Source organism: Colletotrichum graminicola (assembly GCF_000149035.1).
Source record: "Colletotrichum graminicola M1.001 genomic scaffold supercont1.36, whole genome shotgun sequence".
In the NCBI taxonomy this organism is placed as follows: domain Eukaryota; kingdom Fungi; phylum Ascomycota; class Sordariomycetes; order Glomerellales; family Glomerellaceae; genus Colletotrichum; species Colletotrichum graminicola.
This window is the reverse complement of record NW_007361040.1, coordinates 38,122-61,423: the sequence shown is the minus strand read 5'-3', so window position 1 is coordinate 61,423 and position 23,302 is coordinate 38,122. Positions and strand designations below refer to the sequence as shown.

Genomic DNA, 23,302 nt, shown 5'->3' with positions numbered 1-23,302 from the left:
GGCGATGACGTTTGCGACAGGGACGACCGGAACCCCGAAAAGCTACCTAGGCGGCGGGTGAAAACCACATGTGGGATGAAGTGAAGAAGACGAGAAATGCGCAAGTATGGTGATGTGAGAGGAGAAGCGCAAGGGATGCTGTTGAGAGAGCATCAGAGTTTATTCAGAGAGTCGACGATCGAAGAAGGTGAGGTGCAGTTGGTTCGGGTGGGGCAGGTGCGGTGACAGTAAACTGAACCAAGGTTCTCAGCCTTGCACTAGCGTCCTGCGCTCGAGGCTGCCTACCTACCGGTACCTAGAAATGTCGAACGAACGCCCCGCCCCGCAAACAGATGGTCAGTGCACCGTTCCCGATGCATGTTGGCCAAGCTCGCTTTCTCTCAACTGAGGGCTGAGCCTGCTTGCTCACCATCTGGCATCCATTGACATTGGGCTTCCGGGGATCAGGGAGTGCACGCAGCGAGAGCTCGTTGCGCGGAGCATGAGCGGACGTTTCTAGCTCAAGGGGAAATGAGATGCGTTGGCCATTTTGATTCGCAAAGAAAGATAGAGAGCGGAGGTCCAGCCTTGGGCTGCACACTTGCAACCGTTGTACAATACTTCTGTGCTGATGACTGGAAAAGGCATGTCAAAGTGCAAGTTGGCGACAAGAAAAGTCGACAGTTGGGGGGACTCGGTCGTTGCCCAGGCAGTTTTGCTGCTTTCCGTTTCGCCTAGGAGAAAAGAGATCCACTTGGGTCCACCAAGAAACCAATCATAACGTACCTACCTACCTTACTTACCTATCTACTAGGTACGGATACGAGTACTGTATCCGTACTCCGTATCCGTATGTACAACATTCAGGTTTCCCAGGAGCAACTCAGGCCAGCAACGCCGGGAAGCAAACCCGCTAAACCCCGGTAAGTCGTGCTGTACTGCACTGACAACCAAACCCGAAGCCCCAGGTCCCTTTCCCGCCCCTAAAAGTCAACTGTCTTGAGGCCCGTCTTCCACGTTTTTTGGCGTCAACGACGACGCGCTTCGACTTCCACGTCTTTCAACTGCTGCTTTTCATATTCTTGCCGCGGAACGCCACTCCCCACAGATACTCTCCCTACCTACTGCCGCTTTTTACCTGACGGCCCTGAACTCACTTCTCCCACCGCTGACCCGCCGAGTCAGGTAGTCAAGTCCTACCTGGGCTACTTATTCACTTCAGCCAAAAGCAAAGTCGCGGTCGCGTCTGTCTACCTCGGTCCCGCCCGTCGTCTCGGCCGTCCAGTCGCATCGCTCACCACAACAACTTCTGAGTGAGCAGACCATCACCTTTGCGTCCTACTCATGAGACATCCATTCCCTTAGTCGAATGTATCGCTTATGAGACGCAATCAGCACCAAGGGGAACATCCGCGGTTGTTTCTCATCACAAAGGCTTTGCCAAAGCTCTCACTTGGATGGCGTCTTGAATGAGCACCAGCGTCAAGACTGCTACTGCTTGTCCAAGTGGGCTTTGCTGCGAAATAAGGCGCCACGCCGCCCAAAGTAGGTTGAATTCGTTCAAGCTTCTTTGACCCTATTCCGAAACACACAAAACGGGCCTCGCCTCTTCCATACACCTCTCATGGTCCCCCTTTGCCAGCTATGACGCTTCCTTCGCGGCGCCAGCGCAGCACCCCTTTTCTCCAGAGGAATATCTTACAAGGCATGGGTAATACCCAGTCGTCGGCTCAGAAAGCCGCTGCCTCTAGAGTTGTTCCCAATGGCCACGGCGACGGCCGCCCGGCCAAGCGCCGATGCTTCGACGCCGAGCACCAGCTCCAAGATCAGATATTTCAAGCTCGAGACGTCGGCGACCTGCAGCGCAATCTACGCGTCCAAGTCAACAGGATCTTTCACAGGGCCTCCAAGAGGGTCTCTGCCGTCCCTTCTGATGATGTCGTGAACCTCAAAGCACGATGCAAGGTTTCGCTTTCCCATGTAACCAAGGCCGGCGACGTCTTGTTGTACTGTAACAGCCAACTCTGCGATATCAGATCCTTCAAGGATCCCGGCGGTCCATACCGCGTAGCACGCATCGGCCTGCCGCGCCCCTTCTACATCCCTGAGGACAGCATGCGAATCAACCGCGACGATGACGGCTCCTTCGACCTCGCCGATTCTTATCGCCTCTGTGTTGAGATGGAAGCCGCTGGCCCGACCTACTGGCCGCCCATCACCATCAACTCTTCCGGCGACGAGTATGGTTCTTCCAGGCAGTCAGATACCATACATTGGGTACTCACTGCAGCATCGTCCGACTTGTTCTCGAGGCGGCGGGCGTTGCTGAACCTCAAAGTCAAGAAGACTCCGCAATCCCTCGCACCGACAGATCACGTTATTGACGTCGACGCTTCGTGGGCCACTGCCTTTGAGGCAGGTCAAATTCGCGCCGTCGAGGCAGGTGTCGAGCCCTCCATCACTGTGTCTGGGACCCTTGTGCCGCAAGACCCTCTGGTCAACAATGGCGTTATCGAGCCGCTGTACGAGAGTCCCCCCGGAACTCCAGTTAGGGCTCTCAGAAACGGCCTTGTCAACGGAGAAGCTCATGCCGACGAGGACGCCGAGGAAGAACTGACCCCGAACCGGTCGCTTCGAGTACGCGGCACCACCAAGAACTATAACCTAAAAGTACTCAGTGATAAGGCCCAAGGAAGGAATAAGAAACGCAAGAAACCTGGCACCGCAAACCCTGTCGAGGAAGGCAGCGTTACTTACTACCTACCGAGTGAGAAGGTATGCCTGGATTCCTTCCGTTGCATCACGTGTGGCATGCCGCATAGCTCTCTTCCCCAGCTCCAAGCGCATTTGATAAGCCTGCACGACGAGTATGAGTACCGGCCGCAGTCCCGCGTGAAAGCGGCAGAGTTTGAGGTTGCCCATCGCTACGAGACATATTCATTCGGCCCTGAGCCGTTTGTTTTACGCCGGCCCACGAAGGCATTCGATTTGGACCAGTTTGCGGAAGGAAACTTGTCATACGTGACTTCACGTTTCGGGACTGAAGATAAGAGCACGCCGGGAGCTCAGCCACAGGGGCGGGCCAGTAAACAGCCGCCCACTAAGCCCGCGCAGGTTTGTTCTGTGTCTGGATATTCTTTGAGGACCCTGCTCACATGCCGTAGACACGTTCAAAACTACTTATTCCGGATATTGGGCAACCGTTGTATGACCCAATCACGCGGGCTGAGTTACAACCGGGCACTGAGTACAGAAAGCCTGAACCAAGTGACGAATGGCTCATCCAATGGCACCGAGACGCCCTGGCAGACTTCTCAGATGTCCCGCCCGACGAGAGGGAGTACATGCAGGAATGGGACAAGTTTATGCTTACGAAGCGCATTACGTCGAATATCTACTTCCCTCCTGCCTGGCTGAGTTTCGTCAAAGTTAAGTCAGACTGGCTACTGTCCTCGACTTCTCGCATGCTGGAGTTTGGAAAGCATCTCACGTACCTCTTGGCTAGGGGCAGCCTCGATCATGATACTGTCGAAGAGGCTCTTAAGCATATTTCCGCTTGCAGGGCAGAGCTGGGCATGGAAAACGGCCGATATGCGGCACCGGCACCCAACGGGTCGCCACAAGGACCGCACATTCGGAAGAGCGCTGCTGGGTGCCAGGTCTGCGGACTGGCCGTCCTTGGACCGAGGTTGCTCTTGTGTTCCAACACGGTAAGATTCCCACTACTCAGAGGGTCTTGTGCAAAATGACATGGCTAACGTGGACAAACAAAATGAAAAGAGCTGCGCCAAGCGTCTCTATCACTCGGACTGCATCAGCGAGAACGCGAAGATGGACGTCGAAGAGCCAGATTGGGTGTGCAACCAGTGCTTCAACATACCAGCCGTAGAACGGACCTAGAAGATCCAGCAACCGGCAGAACAACCAAACCCAAAGCCAGCGCCAGCGCTAGCGCCAAAGACCCGATGGAGACTCGTGCCAAAAAAGCGATTGCTTACAAAAGACATTTGAAGTTCGAAAAGGAGGTGATGGGATGTGGGATGGTGTCTGCTTTCAATGGCTGGCAAGCGGATGCATCTGCATTAGGCATTTGGCGTAGCATGATATGATTTAGTGACGCAGGTAGATATGGACAAATAAAGGCGTCAGGGATGATTAATAACTGGCTTTGCTTGCAAACGGCACCCAGCTACTTTACAAGTGCATGCGCCGAGGTATTTGAGGGCGGGCGGAATAAACTGCAGAAAGTGTTGAGACATGTAGGCCAGGGTCGACAACAGCAGAGTTGGTTGCCCTCCACTCATCGAGATACCATTTGCGAGACTCGATACAATCTTCAACTTGAAAATATGCGTTTGAAATTCCTGTATGCCAGCCAGCCTAGCACCGCTTGCCCTATTGCACATGAAAAATAACACGTTCGACTCGAGCGCAACTCGCCAGTCTCCATGGGAGACACAAAAAGTATACAACGACAACCGATAGCCCAAGACCGCCCGGGGGAGAAGGAGAAGGAACAAAACCCAGTCTTCTTCCGAAGCCTTTAGAACCTGTACTTGCTCTGCTTCTTCTTCTCCTCGTTGCGCTTCTCGTCGACCTTTTGCCTCTTCCTCGACTCCTGCGCAATCATCTCGGATAGATCCTCCTCGTACGCCCACTTGGCGCCGATACCCTCCTCGCGCTTGCCCTCCTCAAACCGGCGCCGCAGCTCTTCCTTGCTGATGCCGTCGCTGTTCTGCAGGGCGTCGGGGTCGAGCGCGACGTCGACGTCACCGGGCTTCTTGCGCTTGCGGGTGTCATCCTCTTGGCCAAGCACCGGCACGTTACCGGCAGCCTTTTGCTGGTTGAGGTCGTAGACCCTGTCGCTGCCGAAGAAGCCCTCGGTGCGCTGTTGGCGCTCAGGGATGACCTGGTACGCGGAGCGGGGGTGCGAGCTCTCCTCAGTGTCGAATCCGCGTCTCTGCTTCCGCAGGTCCATCTCGCCCGCCACTGAGGTCTCAACGCCGTGGCCCGGGTAGTCCGTCGGCACGGAGGATACCATGCCGCCCGAGGTCTCGATGCCGCTCGGCGACGCGCGGCCGGCGGCGACCTCCTCGTCTTCCTCCTCCTCGTCTTCCGACTCTTCTTCTGAATCTTCCTCTTCGGACTCCTCGTCGCGGGGTTGAAGCTCACCCCAGAGCGTCTTCTCGACGGGCTCACCAGTACCCAGGGGCTGGACAGCCGGCGGCGCCACCTGCGCGCCGGCCTGATTTGTGAGACCGAAGACGTCACCACCGTATAGGGGACGATTGAACTCATCCACAGGAGGCTTACCCCAGCCACCGGGATGGAAACCCCAAGACCCGCCTGGGGGCGGCGGCGCATTGAGTCCCGGGATCTTGAGAGAGGGATATGAGGGAGGGGGGCCGAAGCGCTGCTGATTGATGAGCCAGGGTGGAGGGGCACCAGGCGGCATGCCTAGGGCCTCTTTTGTGGCTTCGGTCAGTTCACCTGGCCTAAAGTGTTGGAAATCAACCTCGCTTTCCTTGCCCTCGTAGTAGACCTCGCCGAACCGTGTCAGCTCGGGCTTGGTCTGGAAACGGAAGAAGGCATCGTAGAGCTTCTGGTAGTCAATGTCCAGCTTGCCCATCTTGGGCGCAACGCGCTCTCGCTGTTTTTGCTTGAGCGACTGCTGCTCCTGCTTCTCTAAAACAGCGTCACGCATTTCCGTGATGCCCGTCTCGGCGATGAACTTTGGTAACCGGAAGGGTGGCTTCTCGATACCTCGCTTCGAGGACAGGTACTCTCTCTTCAGCTGCCAGTGACCGGGAACAGGAACCACGTTTCTTTGCGCCTTGATCTGCACGAGAAGTCGCGGATCCGAAGACGATGTGTCCTGCCACTCCACCACATCGGGAATCTTGACCAGTGCCTTGAGCTCTGCGATCGAGAGTTTGTTGAGCTGCTTCCGCTTCTTCTTGGAAAGCTTAGTCTGTCCCGAAGCCTCCTCATCCTCGCTGGGAATGTCGTCGTCGTCCCACAACACCTCGCCCTGGTTGCCGGCGTTGGCTTCTTTTGCGACTTCGTCCTCGTCTAATGAGACACCGAATTTTGAGAAAATGTCTTTGAAAGCGGCAAACCTCTCGTCATCGAGGTCGAAGTCGTCGGCAGGACCATCAACTTCGATTTTAACGTTGGTGGCATCATCCTTCTTAACTTCGAGCTCGTCACCGGTCTTCTCCTGTGTCTCGGCCTCATCTGGCTTCTTCTCGTCTTTGGGTTCAGGTGTTTTCGACGCGGTCTGGTTGCTTTCCATATCAGTACGGATCACGCGCACATCAACTTAGGGAAACGCACCTCTGCCTGTGCCTTCTTCTGTTCCTTCTTCTTCGCCCTCCGCATCTGGTTCTTGGTCATTTTTGGGGCCGCCATCCTGAATCGAATTGCGCCTTCGAGCTGAAGGCTTTTGGTGTGGCTTGCGTTACGACGTAGCAGAACAGTCCTAGTATTATGAATCGTCTCGGGTCTTGGCGAGGGCGCATGCTTTGAAAACCATAGAACAAGAGCTGGCCTGTGGACGCACTGCGTTGAAATGAAGATGAAAACACCGACGATGCTACGGGGCCGGGTGCGCGTGGGAGAATTCGATGAGCTAGCAGCCTGCTGGAGGCGACTGGCGATGCGTGACAAGCGCGCCAAACTTTTGGAGGCTGAACAACGATTAAGTGGGTCTCCAACTCCAATGAGCCACTTGTGAGGGAGGCTCGATGGCGGTACGTACCGCGAAGAAGTACGGATATACAGGTACCAAGAAGCTCGGACCCAGTCCGGCGCTGGTTTGCGGGTTCACGGTGCAGGCACTCGGAGGACAGGACTAAGGATAATCCAGCCAGCTGCACTTGACAGTGCCACCCGGCCGCGCCGGTCCTTCCAGCGGGCTTGGTGGGCGGGCTTCTTCTGTACTCCGTACATACGGCACTGTATCCGTACACTACCTAGTGGGCGCCGTGGGGGTGCGTTTGCCCCTGGCTTTGCAGGGATCCATCCAGCCACTGAACACTAGCCATTCCCAGCTGATGCAGCACCGTGGGATTTTCCGATTGTTCGAGATGAGGACAGCTCCCCTGGTACAAGATCACCTACCGAGCTAACTTTGGTAAATGTTGCCCTGGCCTCGAGGCTTTTCCATGCAGCCGTCAACGCATTACCATCATCAGAGCGCACCCCGTCTGATATCGACTCTCCACGACGCCAGAACAATGCTTTACCTGACCCATCTCTAAGTTTCTTGCGCATAGTTGTCGCAAAAGTCACTCGTTTATAATCGGATGCAAAGTCCACAAGGCCAAGCAATAGTACCAAGCTACGACGACGACACCAGACTTAATTAAGTCCCCGCCAAACCCCCCCCGGCATTCGCGTCATGAATCACTCCACAACCTCTGGCTCTACAATACAAACATCTTCGGTTAATCGGTCGCAACACCCACCAAGACCGCACAGCGACAGCATCACCCTCTCTGCCGACGGCGGCATGGAGAAGTTCCCGGATCACATCGATTCTCATCTCACCAACGCTTCAAGGACCTCGAGTCCTGGAAAGACAAACGGCTATGCGCTTCCCGGCGCATCTAGCGGCGGCGACCGCTGGCAACCTCGGAGGGAGAGCCTTCAGGGGCGTGGGATAAGATGGGGCCCAGCAAGCCAGCCACCGGCAACACGGTACGGTCACGGCAAACAAAAGAGCCTGGGCGATGCCATTCACAACATACGGACAAGAGGTGGAAGCGTCGGTCAGAACGCTCATGAGATCGCCGATGCGCTGCGGGCTCCCGTTTCCCCCAAGCTGATCGTAAGTGCTCTGGTCGTAATCCTGCCGCTTCATTTGCGCTGACAATGGCACCGCAGGGACTTTGTGTCCTCTGGTACACCTCATCCGCTCTGACCAATACGTCCTCGAAATCCATCCTCACGGCCTTCGATAAACCCGCGACACTCACCCTCATCCAGTTTGCTTTCGTGGCGACCTACTGTGTCCTATTTGCCTGGCTTGCCAATGTCTTCCCAAGCCTAAAGACTGCGATACCGGCACTCAAGCATGGGATCCGCTACCCTTCCCGCGACGTCATTCAGACCACCATGCCTCTTGCCGCGTTCCAGATCTTCGGTCACTTGTTGAGCTCGACGGCGACATCAAAGATCCCTGTCTCGCTCGTCCACACAATAAAGGGCCTCTCTCCCTTGTTTACGGTTCTGGCCTACCGGTTGATCTTCAACATCCGGTACTCAGTTAACACGTATCTGTCGTTGGTCCCCTTGACTTTTGGGGTTATGCTGGCTTGCTCTGGCAAGCACAACAAATACAGCGGCGAACTGTTGGGCATTTTTTATGCTCTCCTCGCTACCATCATTTTCGTGACGCAGAACATCTTTTCCAAACGACTCTTCAACGAAGCTGCCAAGGCCGAAGCTGAGGGCCAATCAGCCAGGTCGCAAAAGCTTGACAAGCTGAACCTGCTCTGCTACTCCTCAGGCATGGCCTTTATCTTGACGGTGCCAATCTGGCTCTGGAGCGAGGGCATCGGCATCATTGGCGATGTCCTTCATGATGGAGCGGTCGACTTGAACAACAAAGTGGGGTCTTTTGATCACGGCCGTTTGACCATTGAGTTCATCTTCAACGGCACCTTCCACTTTGGACAAAACATCCTTGCCTTTGTCCTCTTGTCGCTCGTTTCACCAGTAACTTACTCCGTTGCAAGCCTGATTAAGCGCGTGTTCGTCATTGTCATTGCCATCATTTGGTTCCGGAACCCAACGACACCGCTCCAGGGAGTCGGCATCTTGATGACCTTCCTTGGCCTCTACCTCTACGACCGAACCCATGACCGGGACAAGGCGGATCGCAAGGCCAAGATGATGGAGATCAAGGAGGAGCCTCTTCTGCCCCTGAACACCAGAGACGCCTTCAACGCAAGCCAGAACGCGCCTGTCTACGAGAGCCCCATGGTCTCCGCGGGCCCATTTCAGTCGTTTAGCAATGGGCCCTCTCCTCGGAGGAGCGAAGACTCCAAGAAATCAGATGGGCCCAGCAATGGCCGAGCCCGAGGCGCGAGTAACGCTGCCTGGCTCGCACCGGGCACCAAGCAGGAGGACACCTGGCGGGTCGGAGACCATTAGACGGGGAGGCTTTTGTGCAAACGGTAATTTTAGGGTAACGGGTCGCAGGAGTTTCAGTATGCAATCATGATCAGCGCCACCCTGGTATGGCGACTACGGATGGATGAGAACAATGTATATTTGGTTGGTCGCTTGGGGTAAGATGTTATTGGGCATCTGTAAGACAGCAGGAAGGTCATCCCCAGTAGGGCACACTACCTAGATACAGGTAGGCATTTGCAAGTGATCCGAAAGGCCGGCACTCAGCTCAAAAAAATCATGCGGCGTTTGATTGAATCGGACGGGTATACATACGTCGAGCTCCAGGCAAAAAGTCATAAAATGGGTATTCATCCGTCGAGCAGTCATCTTGTAATATTATCATGAGAAATGTCGTCCCATACGTAGCAGTATGCAACATGTCTTGAGACGGACCGACCCCTCCTCAATCAACGAGCCATTCCTCTACCTCGATACCGAGACTTCTCCCCACACCTCTGATGATATCCCATCCCACATTAATCCTCCACTTGCCGCCCCTGTCCGTCGGGTCGCCTGCCGTGCCGACCCTCATCAACAGCCGCAAGCTGGCAAGGGTCGAAATCGCCATACCGACGTCTCCATCAACCACGCTCCCGGTGGCAAACCCGCCGTCGGCAGCCCACTCGCTCCGCACGGCGGCGAAGATGGCGAGCATGCGCTCGAGAACGAAGGCGTGCGCGCCGAGCAGCTTGCGCGAAATCTTCTTGTGCTTGCTAGGTCGGCCGCGTTTCGGCGCCACGAAGCCTCCGCCGCGGCGCTTGCGTCGGCCGTGGTGATACGTCGAAAAGAGCACCAGATCGTGCTTGGCGGCGTTGTGCGATGCCAGGTACGCCGCCAGCAGCAACAGGCGCGTCGTCGTCGGCAGCAGCGTCGTCAGGTCTGTGGTGGCAGTACTCATCGCCTGCTGCTGCGCCGCTGCGTGCTTGGACGGTGTTCCGACGAGGCCGGGTCCGGATCCGTTCACGTCGGGTGCCAAGGACGCCGCGCCGGGCTTGACAGAGACGATACTTGGGTTCAGCAGGCTTTCGTCCTGAAAGTGCATGCGCGAAGCGATGAGAAGCTTGGAGAACTCGCGCGGGCCGTGCGTGCGGGCGAGAATTGGCGCCGTGAAGCGAGGCCAAAGGGCTTCGCAGCTGTGGCGGCACGAGGGCAGAGTGCGAGAGGCCGAGGTCGTGAGAGCGTCGCATACAGCGCCGCAGAAGCGGGTCCAAAGGAAGTTTGTGTCGTCCTGGGTAGTCGTCGGGGTTGGGGGCGGCGGGTTGACGGAGAGAATCTTTACAAACTCTTGTTTGGTATAGTTCGGGAACTGGATATGCGGTGCGAAGGAGGTTCGAAGGAAGGCGGGAGACGGTGCAGTTACAATGAAAACACAGGTCAAGCAAGGTATCTGCGGGGGCGAGAGGGTTAGCTTTCAGGGTCTGGACGAGTTTGGATCGGGAAGTCCGCTGACCACTTCAGGTAGCCTTGCTAGTGCTTGAAGGAGTGTCGGAGGAGCATCTCGCTGCCGGTCGATCGCGTCGAAGACGAGTACGAAACGCCAGCCCTGGGGCCGTTGGGTGTACTTGAGCATCTTGCACAGCTCAACCACCAACTGCGCCAGAGTCTCGCATTTCCTGGGCGGTGCGTCCCATTTTATGGAGTCAACCACGGCAGCGACGGTCCTCTCGAATAGGTGGCGGCCAGTGATACACTGTATGGAGTTGACGATGGCAAAATTTAGGGAAGTTTCGGTTTCTGGTTGCTCATGGGAGGGTTTGGAAAGAGTTTGCAGAAGAGACTCGACGACTGCAGACTTGCCGGTAGCTTCGGTGCCGTATACAACAAGGTTCTTGCAAGGCGCGGCTGCGGACTGGATATTAAGTTAAAGATTGATTTAGAAAACAGACAGAGGCGTTCGTCAAGGGCTGCGGCTTACATGGAGGAGGGTAGCCAGGGAACGGATTTGATGTTCTCGGCAGGGGAAGCGGTCATATAGAGGTGACAGAAGAAGCTCTTCTGGAAGCTGAAAGAGAGATGACATCTCAATTGGGGCCATCTCACAATTTCTCAAGCTTTTTAGAGTAATGAGAGCACCGTCAAAGCCTCCGGGAGAGGGTAGGTCAGCATTAGCCTGGGATAGGGCTGGTCCATCGCGTACGCCGTCCCGGGGGAGGAGCCAGCGAAGACGCGCGATCATGTGACCGCTCCAGAATAGACAGGGATGATGCCAGATGATTACCGTAGACACTCGGTAAGTTGGGCTTTAGCTACTGCACGAGCTAACGGCAAGAGGCAAGGTCGGTACCCATAGCGCTAAGCCCAATATGGTAGGCGGTCAATAAACCCACCTGTCCCCCCATCCACTTGCTTGCCACTCACCCATCCAGGCTCCTGCTTTCTGCCAGCACGCCAACCCCTTTCCAGCGGCCGCGATACCCCTTGCCGTTAGCCTGTGCAGTAACTAAAGCCCAACTTACCGCGTGTATCCGTATACGGTAGGCAGACACCCTGGAAGGGGTTCGGAGAAGGGCCCGTGTTGGGGCCAAAGCGTCTCTGCAGCTTGCGCCGGGTCGCCACCATCAAACTACTTTGACACAATGCGCAGCTTACCAGAAACCTCCCCACGTGCCTCTTATTCTCATACACTCGTTCTCACGTCCGGCCGTGCTCGTCAGCTTCCTCGTGCCGGAGTTCAAACAATCACGTCGAACCCCCCCCCCTCCCCAAGGCCAAAAAGGGCAACCCATAGAGGGCGGACTGAGCGACGGGCAGGAGGCGCTGCGGGTGGAAGGCGCAGTTGTCGTCGTTATGTCTCTTAAATGATAATTTTAGCATGCTACTGGGTAGATGGCTTGCGTACGTCAGCCGCTTATCTGTACTTTATGCACATGCCTTGTTTGCCCTCCCACCTGCTTTCTGTTTGATTGCGTGGACTCTTGAATGAACCATTGCATAGTAATAGTGTACTCCAATATCGTGCTTCTGTTAGCCGCCTCGCCTGAGCAAGGTAAGCATGTACCGAACCAAGTCAACAACCCTCTGCGTTAACTGAGTAAGTAGGACCAGCTGATATCAATGACCCTCCCCCCAGCGGAACGGAACCACCAATTAGCCAGCTCGTGTGGGGCAAATGACATTCTCGATTGTGGCTATAAGCCGAATGAAACCAACACTCAACTTGGCAAAAAGCAGCTTGAGTCGGCGTGAGGCCTCATACGTGTACACAGCTCGACTCGGCTCAAGTGACTTGGTCAGTTTATTTCAGAGCAACGGCTTCCAGGTTCCAGGGGTAAAGTGACTGGACCAAAGCTCGGCCGACTCAATCCGTGCAAAGCGTCTCGAAAGGCTTCATCTAATAACCAACCGTGCCATTCCGCCAGCAGTGTCACCCACACACAGAACTTTGTTTCAACCCCGACGACAGTTCTTCCCCCGTCCGGCCGTTGGAGATCGTCCCTTGGGAACGAGGCCCGAGCATCTTCTCGGTGTCTTACCTTGGACTTTACGCCAGCGATAGGTGAAGCTGCTGCCACCACCAAGTCTTCTCTTTCCCTCCTCCATCTCACTCACCACAACTCACTCTCTTCTAAATCCTACTAGAAGCACAAGTTGCGCCAGCCATCGGCTTATTAGAGACTGGAGAGCACGCCCAAGGCCTTCGATGACACGATGAACCCCCTCTCATTGCCCGGTGAATCAGACTCCACCGCTGCCACCACTTCTACCGACACCACAACCACAGATGCTACGACCACAAATACTACGACCACAAATAGTACAGCCACAAATCACACCGATGACAAGCCATACCACTCAAAACGCCCCCACAAGAAGTCCCGTACGGGATGCAAGAACTGCAAGACCCGCAAGGTAAAGTGCGACGAGACTCGCCCGGTTTGCCGTAACTGCATGCTCCGCAAGGCCGATTGTGTCTTCCCTGCACTGTCCCACTCCCACTCCGAAACTCGTCCGGGGTCGCCGTCCAGCTCCTCTGCCGGCGCCATCTCGCCCGCACGCTCGCGGCAGGGCAGCTACGCCGGCAGCGACGATGACTACAACGCCCTCATCATGCGGGAGCCGCTCTTCATCCCCGCTGGCGACAGGGATGCCACCGACATGAAGCTGCTGTGGTTCTACACCACAAACACCTTCTCGTCTTTCGCGACCCAGGCAGGGCGCGTCAAGCGGATCGACGACATCCTCCAAATCAAGATCCCCGGCCACGCCTTCGAGAGGCCCTTTCTCATGGACTGCCTGCTGGGTACGTCGGCCCTCCAGCTCCAGCACCTGAAGCAGGACATTTCGCCCTCGCGCGTCTTCCGCTACCGCGCCCGCGCCTTCGAGGGCTACCGCAAGGCCATCGAGGAGGGTAAGCCCGAGACGTTCCCTGCTCTCCTCGCCACCTCGTTGCTCCTCACGGCGCTGTCCTCGCAAATGTTCCGCGAAGAGGGCACCAAAGATCTCTACATCATCGATTGGATGATCGTCTGGCGCGGCATCGGCCTCGTGATCGACATGGCCACGCCCCAGACGCTTTGGGATTCCGGGCTCGCAGAGCTCTTCATACGCCCGCCCATCGACCTAGACGAGGCTGCCAAGCATATCCCCAACGACCTTCTCTTTATGATATCCTCTATCCAACCCGGCGATCCGGACTACGAGGACGTGCCAACGTACTACGACACGCTAAAGTACCTCGGCTCTCTCTATTCGGAGCTCGCCAACGGCTTCAGTCCCATCATGAACCTTCGCGTCGTTACATGGTTCACATTTATCCCCAAGGGCTTCGTCGAGCTGGGCCGCAAGAAGAGGCCTCGCGCTTTGGTCATCCTCGCTCACTACCTCATGTTCATGAAAGTCGCCAAGGGTCTGTGGTGGATCGACGGCATCGGCGACCGCGAGATTGCCGGTATCGTCCGGTTTCTCGGCGACAACTGGTCCGAAGAGCTCGCTGCGCCGCGCCTGTCCCTGCTTCTGGACGACCAAACCGATATCGCGAGACTGATCCTCGCTGACCCTGATTGGCAGTCACCCACGGACTACCTCGTCGCCCGGATGCAGGACCCCCGTACGGAAATGCTCACCTGGGTCGACGACAGTGGAAAGCGGTATAGAGGCATGCCGCAGCGTGTCGGCGACTTACACCCAGCCGACCCTGCGCCACGGACACTGCATTGGGAAGGGGAAGGCTACCACCAGGATTCGATTACGATGAGTGCCCCGGGGAGGGCGTATACTGAGAGAGTTCTAGAGGCTATCGACCGGGGAGTTCAGGACATGGATGTTTCCCGGTGAAGAGCAGGTTCGTCGCCTGCCTACTATCCACTACAGCAACGGGAACCTGGGTTGGCGTTTGGTTAAATACCCAGTCTGGGTCTTTGCGGCCTATGTAATGCTTCTACTACGGAGTTATGGCAAGTCCAAGACTACCAGATAGAATATAAGAAAATCCACCGAGTCATTGTATGATCATGCCAGCCCACGACTGTGGACAGACGAGCGAAGCAAGAAAATGTGGCTGCTGTAGGCTTGGACGACATAGCAGCCAGGTGAAAATGTGAAATGGGAGCTTGAATTGTTGCTGAAGTTTTCAAGGAGACGACAAAAATAGACATTGCATTCCTATTGGGCTACAGTCTATATCCGATCTTTACGAACAATTCGAAATGGATCCTACTGTATTATCTCTTGCATCTCTCGTAACCCCACTACAATCAATGCCAGTCACTACCAACCCCCAACACTAAAACATGATAGCCAGCAAGGACAAAAAGTGGCACAATGAGACAAAGTACTCAGAGACATGAATTGACAAGAACCAGGAGAAACACAAATGAATACTGTAAAAAAGACGTATTGGGTCGAGGGCCATTGGAAAACGAAGTCTGACCCGGGGGCACAAGATCGGCAGGAGGAAAGAGGCATCTCTAAGTCAGAAATTAAAGAGACATCAACCATCTGAGAAACATGAGCGCCACCGTATTCCGGAATGGATGGGAAAGGGAGCACAGCCTTGTCCACACTGTCATCGCGTAAGTCAGGGAAGGGGGAAGACACTGGGCTGGGCGACTTACATCCAACCCCACTGGTTCAACGTTCTGACACCCTCTTTGTTAGCAAATGGTAAAAAAAGAAGCCTCACGGCTCCAGGGACTCTGCAGCGCCAAGAGCTCCATAGTCGTAGTTCGATCCATAATAGCCAGTAGGGTCGAGGAGATCCATGAAGCTCATGTCGGTGGCGTGCTCGGGGCGTCAAGACCGGCAAGGAAGCGGTCGAGGTCGCTATTCCAGGTGGTGTTGTCAGACATAATGACAGGGGGTTGGTGTTGGTGTGCTTTGAAGCGGCGAGTGGAAATCAGGCTGGAAGCTGGTGAAGGAGTCGCAAAAGAAGCGTATGTGACGGTGTCTGGAGGAGAGGAGAGGTGTCGGGGACAACACCATGCTTATGCCTCTGGCTGGAGGAATAGGCTCGCCGCTTTAACGTGGCCCCTCGGAGACGCATGAGGTGAACAGGGTGGAATTGGTTCTGTGCTTGAGGCGGTGAAAATGGCAACTGGTGATAGGTTGAGCCATCAGCCATCTTCCGCCCTATTTGTGTGGGCAAGAAGGAAACTACCACCCTGTTTGTAGGGGGATCGAGAGTGAGGCTGCAAGAAGCCAGCTTAGTGGAAGTTGCCTTCGAAAGGCGGCCGAAGGTCAGGCGAACCACCTGCGGCTGATGAAGGGAGCCACCATGGAGCGACACACTGGGGGGAGGAATATGGATAGAACAAGAAGAAGAACATAATGTAAGAAGATATTTGAAAAAAGGGACGACAAGGTTAAAATCATAATGTGTATTTATGTTCAAATCAATAAAACTCCAACCACATAAGAAAAATTGGAATCTTCGGTCCTCTGCTAGACAAAGACACTCACTCGCCTCTCCGTTAACAATGAACGAAACACATGCAAAACCCCCCTCCCATGCAGCCCAGGCACGTTATTTACAATCCACCTCATCGCCCTCGTTGCTCGAACAACAACGCCCCCGGGTTGCCCAGCAGAACCTTGAAGGTCGTCTCGATCTCGTCCAACAGGTCCTTGGCGTGTCCCTTCCACGACTCAAACGTGACAATCTCAATCGTCAACCTGTCGCCCTGCGGGAACGCCTGGATCTTCCACTCACGCAGCGGCTCCTGGTGCGGGTAGATCGTCTCCATCCTGCTGCTCGCCGTCTCGAACCCAAGGCTCTCGACATGCTCGACGTCCTGGTGCACCACCGTGTCGAACCAGTCCGTCTCCTCCGGCCAGTGCGGCGCGCAGAGCTTCTTGATCTCCGGCAGCCCGACGCCCTCGTGCGTCGAGCTGGCGATGTGCTGGTTCTGCACGAGGTTGAGCAGGTCCAGCACCGTCCAGCCGTCCTCGAACTTGACCCGCACCGGCACGTACTGCCAGCAGGGCCCGACCACCATGTCGGCGTTGGGGTAGTCGATGTTGCGCCCGCTGACGACCTCGCCGAACGTCACGTCCCGCGTCTTCTGCATCCGCGCGAGCGTCAGCGCCCACGCCGCCGTCGGGAGCGTGGCGATGGTCACGTCCTTGGAGCGGGACGAGATGTCGAACGTCCGCTCGATGGCGTAGTGCTGCCTCTCCGTGACGGGCGTCTTGGGCTTCAGCACGTTGATCGAGGACCCCTCGAGGAGCTCCCTCCAGTACTCGACGCTCTGCGGGACGTTGTTCTTGACGACGTGGCCGACGAAGGAGGAGAAGGGGAGCGACTTGGGCACGGGCTTGCCTTCGTGCAGGGCAGATAGCTGGTGCAGCATGATGGGCAGGCAGATCTCATCGTACTGCGCGTGCGAGACGCGGAAGACGAGCGCCGACTGGCCACTGCTGCTGTGCACGAAGAACCACTTGACAAAGACGGAGCCGAGAGGCATGCGCGTCTGGACGTCGAGGTTGCAGAGGTCCTTGACAAAGGCCTCGACATCGCCGTCGATCTCGTGCTCCACAACGGGCGTCTTGACGTCCTCGAGGACGACGCTGAGGCACGTGCCGTTGTGTTGCACGAAGACGGACCGAAGGACCTCGTTGAGGTTGACCAGCTCCTGACAGCTCTGGAACAGGCGAGGACGGTCAACGTCGCTCTCGAAGTACATGGCCTCGTAGCGCGCCGAGAAACGGGGGATCTCGATGGTTCCCTTGACGGCGACCTCTTGCAGCGGTCTGGCGGGGAAGGCGTCGACGATCTTCCACGCCGGGTCAGCCAACAGGGGCCGCAGGATCTCTTCCGGGGCATTGCCAATATTTTCGAGAAGCTCGAAAGGAGCCAGCGCTGTCGCAGTGTCTTGGGAGCCTTGTGTAGGCTCTGAGTCCTGCAAGACAGTGGCCATGTCGTACAGCGTTCTCTTGGAGAAGACTTGGTTGACGGTGAGCGTGAGACCGGCCAGACGGGCCTCGGAGACGAGCTTCATAGCGCCGATCGAGTCGCCACCAAGGCGGAAGAAGCTGTCGTTGAGACCGATGTCACTCTCGGGAAGCTTGAGGACGTGGCTCCAGAGAGTCCGTAGGCGGCGCTGCTTGGCGGACGTGGCCAAGATGCGCTTCGTAGGGGGCTTGCTGAAGGCGGTAGACTTCTGGACCAGATCGCTCTTCTTTCCGGTGATTTGAACGGATCCATCTTGACTGAACTTTGCCAAACGATCCGTCTTGTAGAACTTGACAGCCTCCTTGCTCTCCGCCCACGCGGGCTGCTGCTCAAAAGTAGATAAAGACAAGTCCGCCTTGCTAGCCACCACAAGCTCACCGACAACTCCCAGCGGGGCTAGGCGTCCAGAGTCGGCGGGATTGACGATCCACACGCTCTCGGCCTCCGGATACTCCTCTTGAACGTTCTTCACGCTCTCGGTGCTCAAGCGAGACACCTCGGCCTGGTCCTCCTGCGTCAGGTACGCAACATCGCCAAGCGGCGTGTCGGTAAGCTGGCAGAGCTTCTGGGCCACCTGCGAGAACTGAGCCAGAGCCTTCTCCATCAGCGGCTTCTGGACAGTCTTTGAGTCGAACGAGGCCATAACGAGGAATCCCTTGGGATCCGTGGAGCACACGAGCATGAGGGCGTAGGTGTTGAACTTGAGGGCTTCCTCCGCGGCCTCTGCGTCGCCGGCGGGGACCAGGCGGTTCGCGGGGTACTTGTTGAACTCCTCCTGGTCGAAGTCATCGGCGCTTGGGTGGAGGACAAGACCTGTCCTCAGCTCGCATGCCTCGAGGGCATCAGGGCTGAGACGACGAATGTGCTGGAGACCGGTGTGCTCGTGGGGGATCTGCTGGATGGTTTGATCCTGGATGTCTTGGAGGTAGTCGCTGATAGTAGTCTCTCCGTTGATCTGAAGACGGAAGGGCACGGTTGTGATCATGGGACCCTCGATCTCCTCGGCGCCTCTGATGGGGGCGTTACGTCCGGTGAGTGTTTCACCAAAGACAACGTCGTTTGACGAAGAGTATTGAGACGCGACGTACGCCCACGCACCTCGAATTACTGTCGCTACGGTAGTGTTGGACGCCGGCCGGCCGCTCAAGGGCACGTAAACCTCCAGGAGAGAGTCGGCCTGCGTCTGGTAGCCCTCGTACGGCAGGGCGGGGAACTGAGGTCCGTTGGCACCCTGAAGCTGATCGCGCCAGTACGTCTCGGCGGCGCCGCGGTCCATGCTACCGAGGTACTTGATGAAGTTTTTGAACTCTGCGGGGCGCTGGACTCTTACGCCGTCGAAGGCCCTGTTGACCTTGTCGACGATGAGGGGCATGCACCAGCCGTCGTAGAGGGCGTGGTGCATCGTCAATACGAACTGCACCTTGCCCGTCTCCTTCTGGGTGATGAGCGCGTACCGAACCAGAGGCCTGCCAAGGTCCATACCCTCCTCGCGGTCCTTCACGAGGTAGCCCTGGAGGTCATCACCAACGTGCCAGGCAATGTCCTCCTTGACCACGACCTGAGCGAGGCCGCGGCCAGGGACCTGAACAATCCTGGTGCGAAGGATGGCGCAGTCTGCGGCAGTGACGTCGAAGGCGTTACGAAGCTTGTCTGCCGTCTCGGAGTCGGCGAGCTCGACGACTCTTTGTGCGACGTACGCCTCCTTGACCTTGGCAGAAAGGGCCATCAGGCCCTCCTGAAGGGGCGTGCAGGGGTAGATATCCTCGATCGCAGACTCGTCGATGCCGCAAAGCTTCGCAGATTCTGCGCCGGCCTCCTCGGGATTCCATCCCTCTTCCAGAAGGGAAAAGGGGGCGACAGGGGCCTCGGCATCTTTGGACACCTTGGTCGCATTTTCGGCCATCCCCTTGAGCGTGGGGGAGCTGAAGATGCTTGCTACGGTGAGGGCGATGCCCTCCTCTCTGGCGGCGGCGACGAGCTTCATCGCGCGAAGAGAGTCGCCACCGAGGGCGAAGAAGCTGTCGTGAAGACCGATGCTGGCCTCGCCGCCGAGAATCTTGGCCCAGACCTGCTGCAACGCCTTCTCCATCTCCGTCTCCGGCTCGTTCTTCTCGGCAGGAGCCACGCGTAGGCGGGCGACCTGCTCACGGGACATGGAACCTCCGAGCTCGCGCAGACGCTTGCGGTCAATCTTGCCGGAGACCAAGGAAGGCATTTTGCGCAGGGGGATGTAGGCCGAGGGGACCATGTAGCGGGGGATTTCGGCGCCCAGCGTAATGTCGATCTCGGCGATGGCCTGATTGAACTCGGAAGAGAAGACGGTGACGTCGCCTTCCGACTCGGGGCTGTCGACAGGCTTCTGCTCGACGACAAAGGCGACGAGAGTGGGCTCGCTACCGCCAGGCTTGATGACTTCAGCCACGATCTTGACGCCGGTGGGCATCTTGTCCCTGAGGTGGTGCTCAACCTCGGCCAGCTCGATTCTCTGGCCTCGGAGCTTGACCTGCTGGTCCTTGCGGCCGACGAAGGCGATGGACCCCGTGCCGTCCGGATCGTAGCGGACCAGGTCGCCAGTCTTGTAGAGACGACCGTGTCTGCCGCGGGCAGGGCCGCCGCCTGCAAGGAGCCAGGCGGGGTCCTCAATAAAGACCTCGTCGGTCTTGGTCTTGTCGTTCAGGTATCCCAGGCCGACGACGGGTCCCTCAATGAGAAGCTCGCCAACGGCGCCCACGGGCATCAGACGCTCATGGTCATCCGGATCGACGATCCAGGTGAGACCGCCGCAGCCCTTGCCGATGTTGGTCGAGCTGCTGCTGACGTTGCTATTGATGGTGCAGCCGACGGTGCACTCTGACGGTCCGTAGGCAATGATCACGCTCGTCGTCTTGCTCCATGTCGAGGCGTCGCCCGCGGAGACGGCCTCGCCACCGAGGCCGAGGACTTCGAGAGAAGGGATGACGTCCGGGTCTAGGACACGGGCGACTGAGGGGGTCATGTGCGCCATGTTGCACTTGGAGTTGCGGATGGCACCACTCAAATCATTCATACGGTCCTCGTCCGAAGGAATACAGAGGCAACCACCTGCGGCGAGGGTGCAGAGCATGCAGTCGATGGCAACGTCGAAGGCATACGATGCGAAATCGAAGCAGCGGGAGTGCGCGCGGTAGCCGACGGCCCAGCCACGTGGGATGGCACCACTGGTGAAGTTTTCGTGGGATATCATCACACCCTTGGGCTTTCCTGTGCTCCCGGATGTGAACTGAATGTACAGGGGAGATGATGGCGGGATGTAGGGCAGTTCGGGTGCGAGTTCGAGGGTATCTTGGGTGAGTGTGTCGTCAGAGGCGATGATGAGCGCTCCGTCAGGGGCAATGCGCCGGCCGAGCTCGCTCTGCTTCTGAGAGGTTACGATGACAGTAGCACCAGTCTGTTCGACGATGGTGCGCAGACGGGCCTCGGGCTGGCTGGGATCGGTGAGCGCGAAGGCGGCGCCGGCCTTCATGACGGCCAAAAGAGCCACGGTTGTCCACCGCGACTTCTCGAAGCACATGGGCACCGTCGAGCCGACCTTGACCCCCCGGTGCACAAGATGGCGCGCGAGGCGGGTCGAGAGACGCTCCACATCGCCGTAGGTGAAGTTCCCGTCCCAGGACTCGACAGCCGGCCGGTCGGGGCCATTGCTGGCCACCTCGGCGATGATGTCTTGCATGGTTCTCTGCACGTTCTCCGGGAGCTCGGCGTTCCATGTCCACAGCTGCTCGAGGTCTTTGGCGGTGGGACCGATCGTGTCTCCGATTTGGCGGTATGGGGTTTCGAGGATTGTGGTGAGAATCTCCACGAAGGACTCGAGCTGGGAGATGGCATGGCGATAAGAAAGAGCGGCACGGTCCCATTGGGCATTCACCACCATCTGGCTTTCATTTATCGTCGTCTCGACCTGATATGTCCACTGAAGCCAAGGTCAGCCATCGTGAAAATGAAGCCAGGGGCGTGAAAGCGAATCAGAGTCACGAACGGGCCCACGTACGTCGTACGACCTCTTGGAGGGCGTCTTTCCAAGGTGGTCTTGAGAGGCGGGCGCTCCATTGTTGAAGTATATCACCGGTACTGTTTGCGCGTCACTGTCCAGCTCCCTCTCACTAAGGCCCTTGATGACCTCCAAGGCCTCGGATATCGACTCGCTATTCTTGAACGGCGCCTCGCTCAAGCTCAAGCTGTTGTGAGGCGCGGACGACGATTGCTGACCCTCTCGCGTTCTATATCCCCAATTTACGTGGCTGAGGCCATCGTCGTTGTTGCGGTACAGGACGAGCAGCCATGCAAGGAGCAGTTCATGTCTAAAGTCGCTAACACCACCGGCCTCGGTCCGGGGCGTCACGACAATGGTTCTTGTTGAGGAAGGGTTGACGGCACCGTTGGCCAAGCCGTTTGAGCCGTCAGCATGGCCGTTCTCTTGGTAGGCGGTTCCGCCGCCGTCGACGTCTCGCAAATGCATCGTTCACCTTGGTTACTTTTGGATCGAGGAGTTGTGGCGAGGGAGGGGCAACGATCGTTATGAAGGCCTTCAAGATTGGACTTGTAGCATTTCACAGGCTGGCAAGATTATTACTTCCTCTGTGACAGTCTTTGAGATGTGAGGGATGTTGGATTTCTGGGCCGACAAATTGATCAAGTGACAGGGTGGAGTGCTACCCTTTCGCATAGCAAGACGGAGTCTGGCTTGTGAACCACCAGAGGCTCTTAAGTGCATCTCTGCAGCTCGTCGGGCCGTATCCTTGCATGACAGCCAGGACAACCTTCCTGAATCTGCTAGATCGACGAACCCCATGGCTGGTGCCGCGGCCGAGCTGGTATCCTCGCAGACCGAGCTGGTTCCTGCGGAGGACAAACGGAGTAGGCTTGTGATGGGCACTCTTTTTTTTTGGCCATGCCGGTTGACTATGACGGAGGGCAGATGCGAGCCACAACGGGGCAAGGCCCCTAATCCATGAAGTTGTTCTGGTGGGTATAGCAAGACCCTACCATTACTCGAGTATATTCGGCGTCGGCGCGGACGGACCAATGGGTCTCGCTACCACAATCCAACGATGGACGGACGCCAATCAAGCGAAGGGGACGTCAGACGCAAATGAGTTGCGCACGACACGATGTGAGCACCAATAGGGCAAGAAATATACGACGGGTCCTTTGAACTAAGGCGCCATCATAGCATAGGTTATTGTGGGTGAGGGAGGGGAGAGGTAACAGAAGGGGGGGCGTGTGATGATGTCGTGCGCCAGATGCTATACTACATACCACACTAATGTACGGATAGTTGTACGATGTATCCGTACGATGTATGTATGTATGCATGTGCACTAGTGTATTCGTAGTGCACGCTAGAAAAAGAAGAAGGGAGGGTACAGAGCGGTACCTGGCCGGGGTTGCAGGGAACGGATCTGATTAAAGGCGCCATCGGAGGGTGCCCGCTTGTGGGTCGAAGAGGAGGCCGGGGCAGACACCGGATATCGGCGGTCCTCTAAGAGAGATTTTTGCCTCAGTCTCATCTAAGGGGTTGTATACGAGTAAATAGAAAAGCCACCGAGCGAGAATCGCGGATCTGATAAACTTCAACACGCAGCAGGGCACTGTTGTGTCTGCCGGGGTGTGACCGGCATTATCGTGGCTTCGTCACTTCGTGACTGATGGCTTCGGGTCGAATGTGGGGGGGTTCTAGAGAGTGGAGTGATTGGGTGGCCCTGCCTCACCTCCGAA

At 56.9% G+C, this 23,302-nt stretch overlaps 6 protein-coding genes across 6 annotated transcripts; 3 read left to right on the top strand and 3 right to left on the bottom strand.

Annotated features, from left to right (window-relative positions):
• Positions 1 to 1,623: 1,623 nt before the first annotated feature.
• Positions 1,624 to 3,879, top strand: GLRG_08070 (uncharacterized protein; the record flags this gene model as incomplete). Its single annotated transcript, XM_008098755.1, has 3 exons — positions 1,624 to 3,093; positions 3,144 to 3,689; positions 3,760 to 3,879. The coding sequence occupies 3 exons, from the start codon at positions 1,624 to 1,626 to the stop codon at positions 3,877 to 3,879; spliced, it is 2,136 nt and encodes a 711-aa protein (XP_008096946.1).
• Positions 3,880 to 4,522: 643 nt separating this feature from the next.
• Positions 4,523 to 6,390, bottom strand: GLRG_08069 (uncharacterized protein; the record flags this gene model as incomplete). The annotated part of the gene is made up of 2 exons (XM_008098754.1): positions 4,523 to 6,259; positions 6,316 to 6,390. The coding sequence occupies 2 exons, from the start codon at positions 6,388 to 6,390 to the stop codon at positions 4,523 to 4,525; spliced, it is 1,812 nt and encodes a 603-aa protein (XP_008096945.1).
• Positions 6,391 to 7,381: 991 nt separating this feature from the next.
• On the top strand, positions 7,382 to 9,138 carry GLRG_08068 (triose-phosphate transporter; the record flags this gene model as incomplete). The annotated part of the gene is made up of 2 exons (XM_008098753.1): positions 7,382 to 7,810; positions 7,867 to 9,138. 2 exons carry the CDS (start codon positions 7,382 to 7,384, stop codon positions 9,136 to 9,138), a joined length of 1,701 nt encoding a protein of 566 aa, XP_008096944.1.
• Positions 9,139 to 9,562: 424 nt separating this feature from the next.
• Positions 9,563 to 11,179, bottom strand: GLRG_08067 (origin recognition complex subunit Orc5; the record flags this gene model as incomplete). Its single annotated transcript, XM_008098752.1, has 3 exons — positions 9,563 to 10,546; positions 10,610 to 11,008; positions 11,075 to 11,179. 3 exons carry the CDS (start codon positions 11,177 to 11,179, stop codon positions 9,563 to 9,565), a joined length of 1,488 nt encoding a protein of 495 aa, XP_008096943.1.
• A 1,628-nt stretch (positions 11,180 to 12,807) lies between these two features.
• Positions 12,808 to 14,433, top strand: GLRG_08066 (uncharacterized protein; the record flags this gene model as incomplete). Its single annotated transcript, XM_008098751.1, has 1 exon — positions 12,808 to 14,433. The coding sequence occupies one exon, from the start codon at positions 12,808 to 12,810 to the stop codon at positions 14,431 to 14,433; it is 1,626 nt and encodes a 541-aa protein (XP_008096942.1).
• A 1,703-nt stretch (positions 14,434 to 16,136) lies between these two features.
• On the bottom strand, positions 16,137 to 22,043 carry GLRG_08065 (AMP-binding enzyme; the record flags this gene model as incomplete). Its single annotated transcript, XM_008098750.1, has 2 exons — positions 16,137 to 21,497; positions 21,576 to 22,043. The coding sequence occupies 2 exons, from the start codon at positions 22,041 to 22,043 to the stop codon at positions 16,137 to 16,139; spliced, it is 5,829 nt and encodes a 1,942-aa protein (XP_008096941.1).
• Between the last annotated feature and the right edge of the window lie 1,259 nt (positions 22,044 to 23,302).